The sequence below is a fragment of the Microcaecilia unicolor genome, chromosome 10 (genome assembly GCF_901765095.1).
Source record: "Microcaecilia unicolor chromosome 10, aMicUni1.1, whole genome shotgun sequence".
Classification (NCBI taxonomy): Eukaryota; Metazoa; Chordata; class Amphibia; order Gymnophiona; family Siphonopidae; genus Microcaecilia; species Microcaecilia unicolor.
This window is the reverse complement of record NC_044040.1, coordinates 171,855,662-171,876,606: the sequence shown is the minus strand read 5'-3', so window position 1 is coordinate 171,876,606 and position 20,945 is coordinate 171,855,662. Positions and strand designations below refer to the sequence as shown.

General features: G+C 46.5%; 1 protein-coding gene across 1 annotated transcript in view; it reads left to right on the top strand.

The window, feature by feature from the left end:
* The window catches only part of TRIP12 (thyroid hormone receptor interactor 12), a 470,187-nt gene that overhangs the window by 182,991 nt on the left and 266,251 nt on the right, over positions 1-20,945 (top strand). Inside the window, 1 exon segment of the mRNA XM_030216098.1 lies at positions 10,152-10,220. Coding sequence (XP_030071958.1) covers positions 10,152-10,220 — 69 coding nt within the window.

Genomic DNA, 20,945 nt, shown 5'->3' with positions numbered 1-20,945 from the left:
TGTTGCACTTCCCAGATCTGAGAAATATCAAATCTGACAGTTTTTTCTGGTCTAAAACCGACCACTAGGGACTGTACGTCTTGTGCCAGACTGTTAGCCGGTATTTTAGCAAATAATTTGGCTTCAACATTCAGAAGAGAGAGAGGCCTATAGAATGAAGTCCAAGTTGGATCCTTCCCTGGTTTCAAAAGCACAACGATCTGGGCAAGGTGGAAAGTGTAGGGCAATTTCCACATGAGAACATTGCATAAGTAAAGATTGTAAAGTGGGGCTCAGAATCTTGTAAAATTCCAAATGGAACCCATCTGGACCTGGATTCCTATATAGAGCACCCTGCTTAATAGCCAACTCAACCTCATCCACTGTGATGTGAGCATTAAGCAGAGATTTAGAACTGTTTGAAAGTGTTGACAGAATCCAGCCATCCAAACAAACATCACTTTCCAAGGTGTTTCCTGTTGGGCGAGCATACAGTCTGTGCGCCAACTGTCCTTTGTCTTTTATCAATCTGGGAAATGAGATGTGACTCCCCCTTCCTCCCCCGCCTGCTGAACTAGGTAAGCTAAAAGTTTCCCATGCTTATTCCCATGCAAATAGAGCAGATATTTATAATACTGTAGGGATTTCACTGTATGAGCATGAAGTTCTTTAAGAACAACCTGAAGTGCCAACAGAGCACTCATCTGCTGGGGAGTAGTGCAGTGATCATACTGTATACGTGCTACAGTGACCTGATGTTCAAGGTGCAAGATTTCCCAATCACGAGCCTTCTTTTCAAAACTAGTGTATGCTATGATAGCTTCCCCTAGTACAGCTTTTGTGGCTTCCCAATAAAGCACAGGATCATCCTTATGAGGTTCATTATGAAATTGATAAATCAGCCTGTTGATGCAAAAGGTATTCCTGAAATTCCATATCCCAATACAACCCAAGAGGAAATCTCCATTTACGGGACTGGTCTCCAGGGACTCCAGGATCAAGGAAACACCAAATCAAGGCATGATTAGAAATGCAGTAAGGGCTATGCCAGCATCCTGAGCCTATGAGAAAAGCGTCTGAAAAATTAACCAATAATCAAGTCTAGACTGGGAACCATGGGCCCTAGATAAATGGGTATAATCCCTATCCCCAGGCTGTAGAGTACACCAAACATCTATAAGATCCAGTGCAAAACAAAGGAAAGGGATATCCCGAGTAGAAGCCAAACGTTTCCTGTCAGATCCCAGGGACTGATCCAAAGAGGGATTGTGGTCCAGGTTAAAATCCTCCCCCCCCCTCCCCCCACACATGACAACAGGGACATTAGGATGTCACAAAAGGACTGTGACCAATGAGGTAAGAAAACTATGATCATAGACATTGGGACTGTAAACATTACATTGAACCAATTATTACTTGTGCAGAGTGACCCGGGCAATGATAAAGTGCCCAGAGGTATCTTTCCAGCAATTATGTACTGACACGTCTTCTAAAAAAGAATTAAAAGTCTATCCTGCGGTGCACTGCTGGAGCTTCTAGTAGATTGTCCACCCACCACTTTTTAAATTTCTCATGTTCTAACATGGACAGATGCATTTCCCGTAAAAAAAAAAAAAAAAAAAGCCATATCTGCGTTATGGCGATTTTAATGCTTGCAAGATTTTTTTGTTGCTTAATAGGAGATGTAACCCCATTAACATTCCAAGAGATAAGTTTAACTACCATCAAGACTAACCTGAAAAAGAGTAAACAATAAAAGTCCAATGTGTAGAGAAAAATGGAGAGGATTGTCCCAGTCACCAATCCCCCCTCAAGTTAAAAAAAATAAATAAAAAAAGGCAGATCCTAACCGAGGGACCTGCTGTATGGCGCATGCCACAAGGTCACCCAACACAATCATCAAAGACTAGAAAATAAGAAATAAAATTAAAATAAATCAATTGTCCAATCAATTGAAAAACAACCAAAAAAGAAACCTCATTATCTACCTAAGATCTCCTGTATAAACCACTACCCACCAAAACGCTTGAGCAGCCACACTCCACATTCATATTCAATATAAAGTGTCCTATATAGGACTGAGATAAACTGAGACTCACCCCTTGGGCCCCCAATCCTCCCCCCACCAGTTGGTACAGAAAAACAAAAATAAAATAAAAACATTTCCCCCTGTTTTCCCCTTTCTATCTCTTTCCTCCTCCCCCCCCCCTCTCTCCCTCAATTCTTCCCTTGTCTCCTCCCCCTGCCCCCCTCCTCCCCCCTCCTGGAGAACTAGTCCGATAGTACCAAGAAAATTGGAGCTAAAATATATATAGACTGAATACTATCAACTACCCATAAATGAGTATTACTCAGACATGACAAATAGAAAAGTCCAGGAGGCAAAGGTACTACTACTACTTAACATTTCTATAGCGCTACTAGGGTTACGCAGCGCTGTACAATTTAACAAAGAGAGACAGTCCCTGCTCAAAGAGCTTACAATCTAATAGACAAGGTACAGGTAACCTAATTGAAGAGAATCTGCAGGTAGTCAAGAGGGCATAATTTAAAATATCAGGAAGCTGAGTCAAATAGTGAAAGTCTTAATAACAGGAAAAAAGCCAGAAATGCATCTCTTATAACATTTCAAATATTGTAACACAGCAAGATTCTCGAACAGCGCAAGTAAAGCATTGCAATAGTAATGAACTCCATAAACCGACAACTAGCTCTAGGGGTCTTTTCCTGCTGTCTCACTTGTGCTAGGCCTTAATCAACTCTTCCTAAACCAATATGGATTTTGCAGCCTGAAACCTGGTACTGCAGAAATCAGCTTTCTTCATGGAAAAATTATTTCTTGTCATAGCTGTGCTGCTGGCTTCATCTAAGGGCACATTGTTTACTTCAATCTAGCCTACAGTTATCTCCTGGGAGGTGCAGAGGAGCAGTTTTCACAGAGACAGTCTCCGGTACATCTGTGAACCATGGAGGGGAGTTTGCTACCGTCAGGCTTGTGTCTGATAAGTGATTCTTGCTGGAAGCTCACAAGGCCTCACATTGTCATGACCGTGGGTAATCTGGGGTACAGATGTACATGGTTGGTGATAAGTCCATGTGTGTCACCTGGACCCAGAGGAATGCCAGTGCTGGGCATGAGAGAGAGAAGTAAATCAGAAGAGAAGAAGATTGCCTGGTGTATGAATTTCTCTCAGAGGAGATAGACTGATTTGCCTAAAACATTTGTGAACTGCAATTCCTTGTGCTAAGAGCTGAGAAGGTTCAGTTCAGCTGTGGCTTGCCCAAAGACTTGAGTAACCAGCAGCACAGAGCAGGGACCTTGGACTGTTAAGGGCTTGCAGGTTATCTGCTGAAGCCTAGAAGAGAAGCCAATTCTACACATCACCTGAACTGGGACCTTCGGGACTGCAAAGGCGAGATTCAGGACTTGCCTTTTTATGGCTCAGGTTTCAGTTAGCTTTGGTTTTTGTAACTGGTTGTCCCAGGACTTGTGGTCAGTAGCCTCTTTGCTGCTAAGGTGATATTTTCTCAGGATATATTATAGTTGTGTAATTATATTTCTCCGAGGACAAGCAGGCTGCTTGTTCTCACTGATGGGTGACGTCCACGGCAGCCCCTCCAATCGGAAACTTCACTAGCAAAGACCTTTGCTAGTCCTCGCGCACCCATGCGCACCGCGCATGCGCGGCCGTCTTCCCGCCCGAACCGGCTCGTGTTCGTCAGCCTTCTTTTGTCCGCGCTCGGTACGGTCGTGTTTGCGCCCCTTAAGTTGACCCTCGCGCGTCTTTTGACTTTAGCTTCTAAAAAAAAAAAAAAAAAAGGGATTTCGGAGAAGGGCCTTTCGGTCTTTTCCCCCTTCCCGTATTTCCAGTTTTTTGCCCTGTTAAGTTTTCTTTCGTTTTCGGGGTAGGCCCTTTTGAGGCCTCGGGTCGAGTTTTTTCTCCCCCTCTTTTTGGTGCCTTACCACAATTACGAGTTTTGATTTCACCGGCGTGATTTTTCCGCCCATGTCATCGAATTTTCCCAGCGGCTTCAAGAAGCGCACCCAGTGCGCCCGGGTAATCTCGCTCACTGATAGGCACGCGTCGTGTCTTCAGTGTCTGGGGGCTGGGCACCGCCCGCAGGCCTGTAGTCTTTGCGTCCTTTTACAAAAAAGGACTCAGGTAGCGAGATTGGCCCAGTGGAACGTGTTGTTCTCGGGCTGTTCGTCGGCATCGGCACCGGGAGTATCGAGTGCATCGACGTCGACAGCGTCAACACCTCCGCCCTCGGCCGCAACTGTATCGATTGCATCGAGACATCGACCCTCTGCATCGTCGGGGCCGAGATATCGGAAGGCTGCGTCGGCGTCGGTGGTATCGGGACCTCCACTAGTGCTGATGTCGTCGGACGGTGGTGCTTCGACTGTAGTGCAGGTGAGGGCTGTCTATTCCCCTGCTGGTGGCGGTGGGTCTCCCCCTACCCTGAGGGCTCCTGCGGTACAGCCCCCCCCCCCGAGACCGACCTTCTTCGGCCTCGGCCCCGAGGAAGCGACGGCTGGATTCTACGTCCTCCTCGTCGGTACCGGGAAGCTCCGGTGACGTGCTTCGTTTGAAAAAAGTCAAAGAAGCATCGACACCGGTCTCCTTCCCGCGTCGGTACCGAGAGCTCTGGGTCGCCGAGGGAGTAGGCACCCAGTAGGCATCAGCACCGGGAGGACCGCTCACCCTCTGTTCAGGAGGTGTCGATGCGCTCCACCTTGGACAGCTCGGAACAGCTTCCACGCCCGGAACAGACTCTGACTTCGACACCTGCATCGGCTTCCATGTCTTTCTCCACAGCCGCCCTGCACGAGAGTCTCTGGGCCGTTCTCCCAGAGATCCTGGGAGAGCTGTTGTGCCCTTCCCCTCCAGTACCGGGGGTGCTTGCGCCACTGGTACCGTCGAGTGAGGCGCCGGCTGGCCCCTTGCCCGGGGTGAGGTCTCCGACATCGGTGCCGCTTGCGGTACCGATTGCGGTCGCCTCCCAGGAAGGCTCCCCGACGACGGCGGAGGGAGCTTCGCCGTGCTGCGGAGGGGAGTCTACCTCTCGACGCTCACACCGTGGCCGTGTTTCCACGGAGTCGAGCCGGGCACGGCTTCAGACATAGGTTCATGAACTTGTCTGATACCGATGGTGAGGCCTCGTGGGAGGAGGAGGAGGACATCAGATATTTCTCTTGACGAGGAGTCTGATGGCCTTCCTTCTGATCCCACTCCCTCCCCTGAAAGGCAGCTTTCTCCTCCCGGGAGTCTGTCTTTCGCAGCCTTTGTCCGGGAGATGTCTACGGCCATCCCCTTCCCGGTGGTTGTGGAGGACGAGCCCAGGGCTGAAATGTTTGAGCTCCTGGACTATCCTCCACCTAAGGAAGCGTCCACAGTACCCATGCATCATGTCCTAAAAAAGACATTGCTGGCGAACTGGACCAAGCCTTTAACTAATCCCCACATTCCCAAGAAGATCGAGTCCCAGTACCGGATCCATGGGGACCCAGAGCTGATGCACACTTAGTTGCCTCACGACTCTGGAGTTGTGGATTTGGCCCTAAAGAAGGCTAAGAGTTCTAGAGAGCATGCTTCGGCGCCCCCGGGCAAAGACTCTAGAACCTTAGACTCCTTTGGGAGGAAGGCCTACCATTCCTCTATGCTCGTGGCCAAAATTCAGTCTTACCAGCTCTACACGAGCATACACATGCGGAAAAAATGTGCGGCAGTTGGCGGGCTTAGTGGACAAGCTCCCTCCTTTAGATTGTAAGCTCTCTTGAGCAGGGACTGTCCTTCCCCATGTTTAAACTTGTACAATGTTGCGTAACCCTGGCAGCGCTATAGAAATGCTAAGTAGTAGTAGTAGTAGTAGCAAGCCAAGCCATTTCAGGAGGTGGTCAGGCAGCTGAAGGCATGCAGAAAATTCCTGGCCAGAGGGGTGTATGACACCTTTGATGTTGCGTCCAGGGCCGCTGCTCAAGGTGTGGTGATGCGCAGACTCTCATGGCTGCGTGCCTCCGACCTGGAGAATAGGATCCAGCAGCGGATTGCGGACTCGCCTTGCCGTGCGGATAATATTTTTGGAGAAAAGGTCGAACAGGTGGTAGAGCAGCTCCACCAGCGGGATACCGCTTTTGACAAGTTCTCCCGCCGGCAGCCTTCAGCTTCTACCTCCACAGGTAGACGTTTTTATGGGGGAAGGAAGACTGTTCCCTACTCTTCTGGTAAGCGTAGGTACAATCCTCCTTCTCGACAGCCTGTGGCCCAGGCTAAGCCCCAGCACGCTCGCTCTCGTCAGCAGCATGCGCCTCAGCAAGGCCCCTCGGCTCCCCAGCAAAAGCAAGGGACGAGCTTTTGACTGGCTCCAGCAGAGCATAGCCGACATCCACATGTCAGTGCCGGGCGATCTGCCGGTTGGAGGGAGGTTAAAAGTTTTTCACCAAAGGTGGCCTTTCATAACCTCCGATCAGTGGGTTCTTCAAATAGTCCGGCAAGGATACACCCTCAATTTGGCCTCCAAACCTCCAAATTGTCCACCGGGAGCTCAGTCTTACAGCTTCCAGCACAAGCAGGTGCTTGCAGAGGAACTCTCCGCCCTTCTCAGCGCCAATGCGGTCAAGCCCGTGCCATCCGGGAAGAAGGACTGGGATTCTATTCCAGGTACTTCCTTGTGGAAAAGAAAACAGGGGGGATGCGTCCCATCCTAGACCTAAGGGCCCTGAACAAATATCTGGTCAAGGAAAAGTTCAGGATGCTTTCCTTGGGCACCCTTCTCCCCATGATTCAGGAAAACGATTGGCTATGCTCTCTGGACTTGAAGGACGCCTACACGCACATCCCGATACTGCCAGCTCACAGACAGTATCTGCGATTTCAGCTGGGCACACGTCACTTCCAGTACTGTGTGCTACCCTTTGGGCTCGCCTCTGCGCTGTAGTAGCTGCGGCGCTCCGCAGGCTGGGGGTGCACGTGTTCCCATATCTCGACGATTGGCTGGTGAAGAACACATCCGAGGCAGGAGCTCTACAGTCCATGCAGATGACTATTCGCCTCATGGAGCTACTCGGGTTTGTGATAAATTATCCAAAGTCCCATCTTTTCCCAGTACAGAGGCTCGAATTCATAGGATCTCTGCTGGATTCTCGGACGGCTCGTGCCTATCTCCCAGAGACGAGAGCCAACAACTTGTTGTCCCTCGTCTCGCGGGTGCGAGCGTCCCAGCAGATCACAGCTCGGCAGATGTTGAGATTGCTGGGCCACATGGTCTCCACAGTTCATGTGACTCCCATAGCCCGCCTTCACATGAGATCTGCTCAATGGACCCTAGCTTCCCAGTGGTTTCAGGCTGCTGGGGATCTAGAAGACGTGATCCACCTGTGCACGAGTTTTCTCAAATCCCTGTATTGGTGGACGATTTGGTCCAATTTGACTCTGGGACATTCCAAATTCCTCAGCCACAAAAAGTGCTGACTACAGATGCGTCTCTCCTGGGGTGGGGAGCTCATGTCGATGGGCTTCACACCCAGGGAAGCTGGTCCCTCCAGGAACGCGATCTGCAGATCAATCTCCTGGAGTTACGAGCGGTCTGGAACGCTCTGAAGGCTTTCAGAGATCGGCTGTCCCACCAAATTATCCAAATTGAGACAGACAACCAGGTTGCCATGTATTACATCAACAAGCAGGGGGGCACCGGATCTCGCCCCCTGTGTCAGGAAGCCGTCAGCATGTGGCTCTGGGCTCGCCGTCACGGCATGGTGCTCCAAGCCACATACCTGGCAGGCATAAACAACAGTCTGGCCGACAGGTTGAGCAGGATAATGCAACCTCACGAGTGGTCGCTCAACTCCAGAGTAGTGCGCCAGATCTTCCAGGTGTGGGGCACCCCCTGGTAGATCTCTTTGCATCTCGAGCCAACCACAAAGTCCCTCAGTTCTGTTCCAGGCTTCAGGCCCACGGCAGGCTGGCATCGGATGCCTTCCTCCTGGACTGGGGGGGGAAGGTCCGCTGTATGCTTATCCTCCCATACCTCTGGTCGGGAAGACTTTGTTGAAACTCAAGCAAGACCGAGGCACCATGATTCTGATTGCTCCTTTTTGGCCGCGTCAGATTTGGTTCCCTCTTTTTCTGGAGTTGTCCTCCGAAGAACCGTGGAGATTGGAGTGTTTTCCGACCCTCATCACACAGGACGAAGGGGCACTTCTGCATCCCAATCTCCAGTCTCTGGCTCTCACGGCCTGGATGTTGGGAGCGTAGACTTCGCCTCTTTAGGTCTGTCAGCGGGTGTCTCCCGCATCTTGCTTGCTTCCAGGAAAGATTCCACTAAGTGGAGTTACTTCTTTCTATGGAGGAGGTTTGCCGTCTGGTGTGACAGCAAGGCCCTAGATCCTCGCTCTTGTCCTACACAGACCCTGCTTGAATACCTTCTGCACTTGTCTGAGTCTGGTCTCAAGACCAACTCTGTAAGGGTTCACCTTAGCGCAATCAGTGCATACCATTACTGTGTGGAAGGTAAGCCGATCTCAGGACAGCCTTTAGTTCGCTTCATGAGATTTTTGCTTTTGTCAAAGCCCCCCATCAAGCCTCCTACAGTGTCATGGGATCTCAATGTCGTTCTCACCCAGCTGATGAAACCTCCTTTTGAGCCTCTGAACTCCTGCCATCTGAAGTGCTTGACCTGGAAGGTCATTTTCTTGGTGGCAGTTACTTCAGCTTGTAGAGTCAGTGAGCTTCAGGCCCTGGTAGCCCAGGCCCCTTACACTAAATTTCATCATAAGAGTAGTCCTCCGCACTCACCCTAAGTTCTTGCCAAAGGTTGTGTCGGAGTTCCATCTGAACCAGTCAATTGTCTTGCCAACATTCTTTCCCCGTCCTCATTCCTGCCCTGCTGAACGTCAGCTGCACACATTGGACTGCAAGAGAGCATTGGCCTTCTATCTGGAGCGGACACAGCCCAACAGACAGTCCGCCCAATTGTTTGTTTCTTTTGATCCCAACAGGAGAGGAGTGGCTGTGGGGAAACGCACCATATCCAATTGGCTAGCAGATTGCATTTCCTTCACTTACGCCCAGGCTGGGCTGGCTCTTGAGGGTCATGTCACGGCTCATAATGTTAGAGCCATGGCAGCATCGGTAGCCCACTTGAAGTCAGCCACTATTGAAGAGATCTGCAAAGCTGCGACGTTGTCATCTGTCCACACATTCACATCTCATTACTGCCTGCAGCAGGATACCCGACGCGACAGTCGGTTCGGGCAGTCAGTGCTTCAGAATCTGTTCGGGGTTTAGAATCCAACTTCACCCCCCTAGGCCCATATTTATTCTGTTCCAGGCTACACTCTGTTAGTTGGATAAATTGTTAGGTCAATCTCAGTTATGTCCTCGCCGTTGCGAAGCCCAATTGACCATGTTTGTTGTTTTGAGTGAGCCTAGGGGCTAGGGATACCCCATCAGTGAGAACAAGCAGCCTGCTTGTCCTCGGAGAAAGCGAATGCTACATACCTGTAGAGGGTATTCTCCGAGGACAGCAGGCTGATTGTTCTCACAAACCCGCCCGCCTCCCCTTTGGAGTTGTGTCTTCCCTTGTCTTTGTCTTGCTACATATGGGACTGACGAACATGAGCCGGTTCGGGCGGGAAGACAGCCGCGCATGCGCGGTGCGCATGGACACGCGAGGGCTAGCAAAGGCCTTTGCTAGTGAAGTTTCTGATTGGAGGGGCTGCCGTGGACGTCACCCATCAATGAGAACAATCAGCCTGCTGTCCTCGGAGAATACCCTCTACAGGTATGTAGCATTCGCTTTATACCAGCAAACGGCACTGTAATGTCCCAGATTTATTCTAATGGGAATTATTAGAAATTAATAGGTAAGACAGACATGTCTCTCTAATGCCGGATCTGGTGCAGAATTAAGAAGGCTCCTTTGACATTTTGGTTTACTGAAAATAAGGTTTTGTTCCCATACAAGAAAAATGTGTATAACACAATGGAGAAGATTTTATTTAAATTTGTTCTACTGTTCGTTTCCCTTTAATCTTCCTAAAATGTCTGTGTATATAGGAAATTTGTAGTTAGTTTTGGGGTATAATGCTGCTATTGAAGTATGGCTTGTACAGTGCATTTTATAAAATATAGAATACTGATAGAAGTATTACCTCTTTTTTTTTAAAACAGGATAAAAAATCTGTAGAAAGTACTTGTCTCTGTTTTGCACGGCTAGTGGATAACTTTCAACATGAAGAGGTAATTTTTTACTGTTTTCCTGAATTTTAGTTGATTTAGGATAACTTCATATAAGTCATTTAGGTTCATGTGTTAAAAAAAAAAAGTTTTTTTGAAAAGGTTCAGAGAACAGCACGTTTAAAAAAAACTGTTTTATAATCTGTGTGCATAGATGTGCACCCAACCCATGATCTGCACATGTGAATGCCCACCTGCAATATACGTACGTACACTGTGTAGCCATAAAATGTTAATTTATGTACATAGATATGCCTATACTCAGATAAATGACTGTAATATACTGGCATTTACATGGGTTCTTGATCAGCTCCTTATAGATTTACCCTGAAAAAAGTAATTTTATATAGTGCTTACTTGTCTTTATAGAATTCTAGTTTCCTTAGCATTAGGAGCAGATGAATCCAGAGACTTGTGGGTTGTGACCATCTACCAGCAGGTGGAAATAGAGAGCGCTGAACTGTCTGATAGGACGGAATGCTCCTTGGTCAGTCAGTATTCTCTGTCTCCAGCAGGCGGATGGACATTCTCTCACAAGCTCCTGATCTCATCTGATGGTGGCTCCTGTTCTTGGTTTCTCAGTTCAGTGGCGCTTTGGGGTGCATGGCTGAGTGGTGCCGGCTTTAGGGGTATGTACCTAGTTATACCAGGTTTCTCTCCAGCCCTTCCTCCGCTATCCTTCCTCACTGAAAAAAAATTGGGGCATAATTCTTTAGCCCAGCGCCTTGGTTGCAGGAGGAATACTGGTTTGGATCAGTATAAAGGGCTTAGTAGCGAAGAGGGTGTGAGTATGCTTCCAGCAGCACTGAGTTCAGCAAGCAGGACTCCCAACGGCTGGCTGTCCCTGGGTGAGTATATGTTTAATTTTACTTTCAACTTCGGGTCAGTCACGGTTTTACTTTCATTTTCTTTGTAATGGCTGCCAAAGTTTTTAAACACTGCTCTCCTTGTGGAAGCATCGGGGCAGTGTCCAAGTGGCTGTGCAGACTCTCCTCTGGCAGAGGGGGCTGTGTTTGGGGAGGCCTCATTAGTGTCCTGTGTGGAAGAGAGACAGGCTCATTCTCCTTATGGGGCTGAAAGTGATCTGGCAGCCATTTTACAGCAGTGCGATTCGGGAGCAGCACTGCCGACTGCTCTTTTACCCAGCACTGCTTTGGAGGTCCTTACACAGATGTCAGCCACTCTGGGGGTTTCTCTGGGGGTGGGTTCTTCCGATCTCTCTCCCTACCTCCCTGTTCATTCTGCTGCTCCATAATGCCTATATGTTAAAAAGGTCTGGTAAGGGAACTGGCAATTAATTTTTAGCTCAGCCTTTGGGGAGTTCTGGCTTGCTTCCTGCCTCAGTCTCTCCTGATGGACCCTGCCCCAGAGAGGAGATGTTTGCACTCAAGGGTCTATTGCTCCCCTGTCTCTCTCTGAGGGAGTCATGTCGGGGCAGTCCCTCTCTGCATAGATGCAGGAGGAATTGAAGGAGAGGGAGCAGTTTACAGAGGAATCTGATGATTCCACCACAGTGAGGGTATTTCATAAGAAAGAATTGCCTTCTGTGACAGAAGTGTGTTGTTAAGACTGTAAAACTGTCTTAATTTTTGAAGTATATTTCTCTAGCTTGGCCAGCAGGTGGTGCGTGTTATGTTTTAAGCTGTTACAAAGGACTGACCTTTCCTTCTTTAGTTAAAACAGATAAAGGAAATGCCTGCAGTGATGTAACCAACTACAGTAATACCTCGGTTTTCGTTGACTTCGGTTATCGTCGGTATCGGTTTTCATCAATTTTTTTCCACGAAAAATTTGTCTCTGATTTCGTTGGTGTGCCCACGTGACCTCGGGGTCACAAAGGGCGACCCACACGTTCTCCTGCTCAGAAATAATTGCCTTGGTTTTCGTTGGTTTTGGATTTCGCCGATTGTTTTCGGATGGATTATTGACGAAAACCGAGGTATCACTGTATTTTAAATATTTGTTGTTCTGTGCTGTGATTGGCCCAGGAGCAAATTTTCATCTAGATTTTACTAGCTTTTCCCCCAGTCTTAGCCCGGAAGAAAAGAGAGAGGGATCTCTTTGCTAAGGCCTGGTAAACAGTACATTTGATAACTTGTGAGCAGTATGTCCTGATCTCCCCAGGTACAAGAGAAACAGACAACTGAAGAAAATCATCACAACCACGAACATAAAAGACCCCTACCAAACAATTCAGATGGGATACATAAACGCCAGATCAGTAGTAAATAAAGCAACAACTGACTGGATTATGGCAGACAATCTTGATCCTAGTACTCATCAGCGAAACCTGTATCCACGACCACAAGGACCCCATAATACTAGAACTATGCCCCCCAGGCTACAAAATTACACACTGGACAAGGAAAGAAAAAAGAGAAGGTGGAATAGCATTAATCTATAGATCTCACTTCACCATAACAACAACTGCTGAGTCTATAACACCAAAACTTGAAATTGCCTCAGAATCCACCTTGCTACCCTGCTCGACCATCTAAATGTGGTCCTGTTTTACAGACCACCAGGAAATTGGCAAGAATGCCAGTCAAACTTTATGGACTTTATATCGAATACATGTATATCCAACTCCAAACTACTCATAATAGGTGACATAAACCTACACCTGGAAGACCCTAATGCAACTAATACACGTGATTGCAAAGAATTCCTACAACTTATGGGACCTTAACCTGCCTAATATGCAAGCTACACATGTCAAAGGACACACAATTGATCTCATTACGTACAAACTATCCTTAGACTCAAACCTAATACTAACAGATACAAAATGGACGGCCATACCATGGTCAGACCGCCATAAACTAAACGTAGCACTACAATGGCGGAAAAAAGATACGCAACTCAAGCAAGAATGCACAACCTACACCACTAGAGGACAGGTTGATCCTGCTACATTCTGGCAACAGAACTACAAAAATGAATGGCTAGCACAGACAGACTCCAAACACTATCTCCAAAATTGGGACGACAGATGCAGGAACATACTAGATGAAATTGCACCACTACAAACAAGAACCACACGAAGACACAGCTCAATACCTTGGTTCAACGAGGAGCTGAAAAAACTAAAACACAAGTCAGGAGACTCGAATGCGCTTGGCAAAAAACAAAAAATGACCATACATTCAAAGCTTGGAAACAAATGCAAAGAAAATACAAATATACAATAAGACAAACCAAAAGAACATACTACAAAACCAAAATAGGACCAGACTATAAAGATGCACACAAACTCTACCAACTTGTGAATACACTAATAGACACCACACCGGTTACCACAGCCAGCTCAGACACCCCATCGGCAGACCAACTTGCCAAATACTTCAATGAGAACATTATAAAACTTCGATCCACACTACCACTCAATACCACTGATCACGAAAAATTCATCGATTGCCTGGACCCTACCCCCGATGAATACCCAGCAGACAGAACCTGGAATAACTTCAATCTGCTAACCAAAGAAACCATCACTCAAGTACTCAACAAATTCTCCGAAACCCACTCTAAACTAGATATCTGCCCCAGCAACCTAATAAGGTCCGCCCCCAAACGCTTCATAACAGACCTTACGTCACACCTGAACTACATGTTACAACACGGACTTTTCCCCAAGGACAAAGGAAATATATTACTTATACCCATGCCCAAAGACTTAAAGAAAAAATTAAATGATACAGCCAACTATTGACCAGTAGCATTCATCCCCCTGATAGTAAAACTAATGGAAAGTTTGGTAACCAAACAACTCACCAATTATCTAAACAAATTCATAATACTAAATGAATCACAGTCAGGATTTCGATCCAACCATAGTACTGAAACAGTGCTAACCACCCTCATAACCAAATTTAAACAACTAATTGCAACTGGAAACAATGTGCTACTCCTACAATTTGATATGTCAAGCGCGTTTGACATGGTCAGTCACCAAATACTCCCGAACATCCTAGACTACTTCAGCATTGGAGGAAACATACTAAGATGGTTTAATGGCTTCCTAACAGCAAGAACCTATCAAGTGATTTCAAATTCAAAAATGTCAACACCATGGAAACCTGAATGTGGAGTACCATAAGGATCTCCGCTCTCACCAACCCTTTTCAACCTAATGAAGATACCTTTAGCCAAATCGCTATCTAGCCAAGGACTTAACCCGTACATCTGTGCTGACGATGTCACGATATACATCCCGTTCAAACAAGACATAACCGAAATCACAAATGATATCACACACAGCCTCCAAATAATGAACTCATGGGCGGACGCATTCCAACTAAAGCTAAATGCAGAAAAAACACAATGTCTCATCTTGTCCTCACAATACAACACAAACAAACCCAATACCATAAACACCCCAGACTATACACTTCCAGTCTCAGACAACCTGAAAATCTTTGGTCACAATTGACCGAAATATCACACTGGAAGACCATGGGAAAAATACAGCAAAGAAAATGTTCTACTCAATGTGGAAACTTAGAATCAAACCTTTCTTCCCAAGGGAAGTATTCCACAGCCTAGTACAATCAATGGTGCTAAGTCATCTAGACTACTGTAATGCCATTTATGCCGGATGTAAAGAACAAATCATTAAGAAGCTTCAAACTGCTCAAAACACAGCAGCCAGACTCATATTTGGGAAAGCGAAATACGAAAACGCCAAACCCCTAGGAGAAGAACTACACTGGCTCCCACTAAAAGAAAGAATTACGTTCATAGTTTGCACCCTGGTCCACAAGATCATCTACGGGGAAGCCCCGACCTACATGTCAGACCTTATAGACTTGCCTACTAGGAATGCAAAAAGATCATCACGCACATTCCTCAATCTCCACTATCCTAACTGTAAAGGGCTAAAATATAAATCCACATACGCGACCAGTTTCTCATACATCTGCACGCAGTTATGGAACACACTACCAAAGGCCATAAAAACAACGCAAGACCTAACCAACTTCCGAAAGCTACTGAAAACAGATCTTTTCAAGATGGCATACCATAAACATCCATCTTAAATACTAAATAAAAAACATTATACACAATTTATACAAAACTGACCTTTTATCGCATGACTGCTTAAACCCTTTCTATTATTGATGAAGCACTACCACTCTAAACCTTACGTCGAATAGGGTCTCTCTAGAGCCGATGACCTAATGTATGTTACAAACCAATTTATTACTCAGAAACCTTCATGCAATACCAAAATGTATTCTTCCTTACCATGTATGTATACACTTGATACATATATATTCCATGATTTGTTCCATATATATCATGTTCCATATATGTTACCATGAATGTATGCACCTAAACGCATTACCATTTGTAATTCTGTTACCTGGAAATGGCAACAGCCATTACGGCAAATGTATGCCACATTGAGCCTGCAAATTGGTGGGAAAATGTGGGATACAAATGCTACAAATAAATAAATAGTAAACAAATGTTTAGATAATTTTATAATTAATCCATATTTAGTTATGTTACTGTGTGCTGCTTTGTTCCATCTGTTTTTATGGTTCACTGTTAACATTTTTCCTTGACAATAAACATTGTTAGTTTATTGCCTCTGCTTGCCTGGACTGATTAAGAATCCTGGTGGCTTGTATGTTGGGTCTGAGTGCTTTCTAGGAGCTGTGGGAGGGTGGCCCCAGTAACCTAGAAATCATTGGGGATAACTTGAGAGCAGGAGACTCGCCCAGAGGCGGTTGGGACCCAGTCGGTAGGAGGAGGGTACCAGTGTAGAGCACATGCCTAGGTGTGGGCAGACCTGAGAAGTTCTGTGGGGCAGACCCTCTAAGTGGCCACAGGGATAACCCCAGACGGGTTGATAGGCATTCCGTGACACCTTTCTTTATACCTAAGGTTATCCAGGTTCTTAATATTTCTTCTTCTGATCCTGCTACACATCTACCAATCCTAAAATGGCAAACACTAGAAGACCACCTAAGTTTTTTTCCAGTGCATGAGGCTATGCAGGAAATCATCACTGCTCAGTGGGTCACCCCGGATGCTACCCTTTGTGTAGTGAAGGCTGTCACATCTTTACCCCATTTCCATGCCTGAACAGGAAAAGCTACATTTGCCTAAAGTGGATTAGTTGGTAGCAGCAGTCACAAAAACAGACCATGCTGCTTGTGGTGAGGTAAGGTTTTTTTTTACTTAGTTTCAGAGTTGATTAAATGCTGTTCCTAGGCTGGGAGCCAGCAAACAGCATTACGGCAGTGCACCATGTGTGTTAGGTCCTCTGAAAGGGCCTATTTAGTGTTCTCATATTCCACACCCGTTCTACACCCACAGAGGGAATCTGAATAAGTACTTGTATTCCTCATTAATATAACAACCTGCTTCTTGTATCTTGAAGAACAGGTTAAGGATAAAGTAAGATTAGGACTTTGGGACCTCTTCTTTCTAGTGCAAAAAGCATCTACAGTTAAGTGTGGCTAAGCATCTAGCTCCCAAAGCTGCTGCTGTCCTTACAGCTTCTGATTCTGTCCATACTGAATGCTAGATCCAAGGCAAGGGACTAGCTTTATGTGCTAAATGTATACACATTGAATCTCTCATGAAAGAAGTACAAGAACTAGAGTGGAGGTGGCAAGACTAAGAAGCATCTGTGACAACAAGAAATAAATCCCAGAAATGCATCACAAGGCGCTGGTATCTCCAATAAAGGGATAGCTCAGATATACATTAAAAAAATCCCTTCCCACAATACTAACCATGCACTCCTCACATTCATACCAACCTAACTGTATACTGTCTCCATCCTAAAATATATGGCTGATATTTACTGTATAACTACCAAAAACTCTAGAACATATGAAAAAACCTTTGCTTTTATTCACAATAAATGTCAATTATTCATACACCCCTACATACCCTGTAATGCCTCACTCAGACATTCACACTCATCTGCCCCCCATCTATGTACATACCATTAATATACAACTATAGATGCCTCTCACAGAGATGACACAGCTCATCACAGATTAATGCAATATACATATATCACTTTGAAACTCATCAATTAACCAATGAGCTCATCATGAGCGCTGGTTCCATAAGTCTTTAGAAACCTGCGTATAGTTTGTATCCATTGTCCTTTATAGCTGAAACCGCTCTATAAGAGTTACACCATATACAATTATATGGAAAAATTGGAATATTCCTCCAACCACATTGATGTTTCTTGTGGAAAACAAAATATCACTGGGAATATCCAAAACCCACAGATTAAGGAGGCTAGAAGCGTGTGTCCAAGTTTGAAAACATCAAATCGCCGGTTCCCCGATATTTACTGTGCCATATATAAACAGGCTTTAGTAGGGACTACCGTGGCCCCCATCGCTACTCCTTGAGTTTGGAGATATTTTTGTTCAAAAATAAAGTAGTTCCTAGTAATAACTAATTCTGCTACTTTATTCAAAATTAATGGACCTGATTTATCCATGGTGTTTAATATCTGTTCTGTCACTAACCATGCTGCTTTCTTGGGGAATGTGAGTATAAAAAGCATTTACATGTAGTGTTTCTAAAGTAACTATATGAGTCTTCTCAATGTTAATATGTTGTAAAATTTGTAATAAATGAGTACAATTTTTTTACATATGAGGAAATCTTAACCACTTCAGACCGCAAATGGTAATCTAGGAATTGAGATAAAGCCTCCAATAAAGATCTCCCATTTACAATAGGGTGTTGTGTACATAAGTAATGCCTAATATAATATATTAGGAGATACGAGAAGCTGCCTCTTATAATTGAAGATTTATGGAAAGTATAATAGGGCTTTAAAAGGAAATATCACAAATACATTTTAAGATTGGATTGTGAAATTCTAGTGATAGAGGGATTATTAGAAAATTTTATTAGGTTGGTATGAATGAGAGGAGTGCATGGTTAGTATTGTGGGAAGGAATTTTTTAATGTATATTTGAGACATTAAATAAAGAGATTTTGATAATTGAAGTTGAGAATAAGTTTTACTATATTGAGGGATATTAGCTGTAACTAGAGAAAGATATATACTCAGTAGATGATTATATACAATAAAGGGATAGGAGATCTTGTACAGAAAGAGGAAAACTGGACATGGATCACCAGATGTTGAAAAATCAACCCTCCCCCCCCCCCCCCCCAACTCCATCTTCTGTTGAACTGAAGAACCAGTTTACAGCCCCAGAGGTAGAAGAGTTGAAAATATCTCAAGAACAAGAGGGAACAAAGCTCAAGAATCCCAAAGTTGCTGGATCAGTGGCCAATAAGAAACAAAAGGTAGTTGTAGTTGGTAATTCTCTTCTGAGAGGTACAGAGGCTCCCATCTGCTGTCCAGGGAGGTGTGCTGTCGGCCTGGTCCAAAGATTCTGGATGTAACAGTTTACAGAGACTCATCAAACCTACTGGCCATCATCTTATGTTGCTCATCCATGTTGGCACAAATGATACTGCTAGGTATTCTGCTGAATATATCAAACGTGACTTTATGGCTCTGAGACAGAGGGTGAAGCTGTTAGGTGCACAGATAGTTTTCTCATCGATCCTTCCTATTAATGGTAATGGCCAAATAGGGGAAGCTCACATTCTGGAGCTGAATGTGTGGCTCTGTGGATGGTGCCAGCGAGAGTGCTTTGGTCCCCTTTATCATGGGATTCTTTTCCAGTTCTATAACAGACTGGCTAATGTACTAAAGAGGGCTTTAAACTAGATTCGATGGGGATGGGTGAGAAAAGCCCCCAAGTCATTAGCAATTCTTAGGAATGTAAGATATCTAAAACTTTTATAGAAATGGGTAAAAAAGAGCAATATCTATAGAGCCTTGTATACCAATGCCTGTAGGATGGGAAATAAATTTCTGGATCTAGTGGCGGTCACAGAGAAGGTGGTTCACGAAGAACCGTGACTGGGGTATAGTTATACCTGGTTACAATCTATTCAGGAAAGACAAGGTAGGAAAAAGGGTGGGGGTGGCAGCATTTATATGTTAAAAATAATATTGGAGAGACAGAATTGCAAGACATATAGGGTAAGGAAAAAGCGCTGTGGGCTAATCTGGAAAAAAGGAATGGAAAAAGTATTTAAATTGGTGTGATATACAGGCCTCCCGCACAATCAGAAGAAATAGGCAGATTTAATCGAAAATATTCACAAGATACTGATAGGTGATTTTAAGGTGCAGGAGGTTGATGGCGCCCCTGCTGTGGGGTTGTCTAGAAGTAAGGGGATCTTGGATTCTCTACATGAAGAATTGTTCCACCAGTTGGTAATGGAACCCATGAGGAATGAAACTGTTTGGGACCTGGATCTTACAAATGGGTAGAGTGTTTCTGATGTTCTCCGAGGACAAGCAGGCTACTTGTTCTCACGACTGGGCTGACGTCCACGGCAGCCCCCACCAACCGGAGAAAAACTTCGCGGGCGGTCCCGCACGCAGGGCACACCCACCGCGCATGCGTGGCCGTCTTCCCGCCCGTGTGCGACCGTTCCCGCTCTGTCTTTTTTCTTTTCCGCGCTGGAGAGAGCCGCGTTCGTCTCTCTCTGTCAGCCCCGGAAACCGGATCGCGTTTTAGACGCGAGTTTTTTTTTTTTTTTTTTTCCTTCTTAGTTTCTTTTTTGAGGTGTGTTTTTTACCGCCACCATCGTTGACTTCGCCGATGTGATTTTTCTGTCGATGTCCTCAAAGGTCCCAAGTGGATTTAAGAAGTGTGGTCGGTGCGGCCGGCAGATCTCGCAGACTGATACTCTCGCTTGGTGCCTCCAGTGCCTCGGGCCGGAGCATGATACCAAGACGTGCACCTTGTGTCTCGGTTTATGGAAACGGACACAGGTGGCGAGGCAAGTTCTTCGGGACCGTGTTTTTGGAACTTGCGCCGGCCCCTCGACGTTGACGGCATCTGTGTCGACGGCCGGGTCTCCGGTACCGATGTCGATGAAGTCAGCACCGACCCCAGGAGCACAGGTTCCGTTGGCCCGCCGGTCCTCCGGAGATGGCAGAGGTGAGCGGCCGCGCGGGCAATCGGCCCCGGTCACTCCCTCTACCCAGGGCCATCGGGACCGAACCCTCGAGGCTGGGGGGGATCTACCTCCTCCTCTTCAGTACCACCGAACGCCAATGATGGGCACCGGAAGAAAGCTAAAAAGCACTGGCATCGGTCGCCCACGGCGCAGGTGGCTACCAGCTCCGGCTCCAGAGATGACTGTACGCCGCGGAAGCGGCAGCGCCGGGAGGAGCGGTCCCCCTCGGTGGTAGAGGTATCGCTACGTCAGGGCACGGGCACTTCGGTGCCGTCTCCTGGACCCGAGCAGATTCTGGCACCGGCACCTTCACCAGCCCCATCGCCTTTCCCGACAGCGGGCCTTGACGAGTGCCTCCGAGCCATCCTTCCGGGGAAGCACCCCCGGTGCCGTTCATGTAGGCGCCGGCGTGCTCTAGCCCGGTGCCAAGGCCTTTGACGCCGACGCTGGTTGCGGCGCCGGTCTCGACCGTCACGCAGGTGGAGTCCCCATCTACGTCGATGGAGGGAGCTTCATCCCCGCCAGTGCGGGAGTCCACCGCTCGACGCCACCACCGAGGACTCGGTGCCTCGAAGTCGAGCTGGGCCCGGTTGAGGTCTGAGCTACAGGAGCTCATGTCCAACACCGAGGAAGACGCCTCGTGGGGGGAGGAGGAGGACCCCAGATATTTTTCCTCAGAGGAGTCTG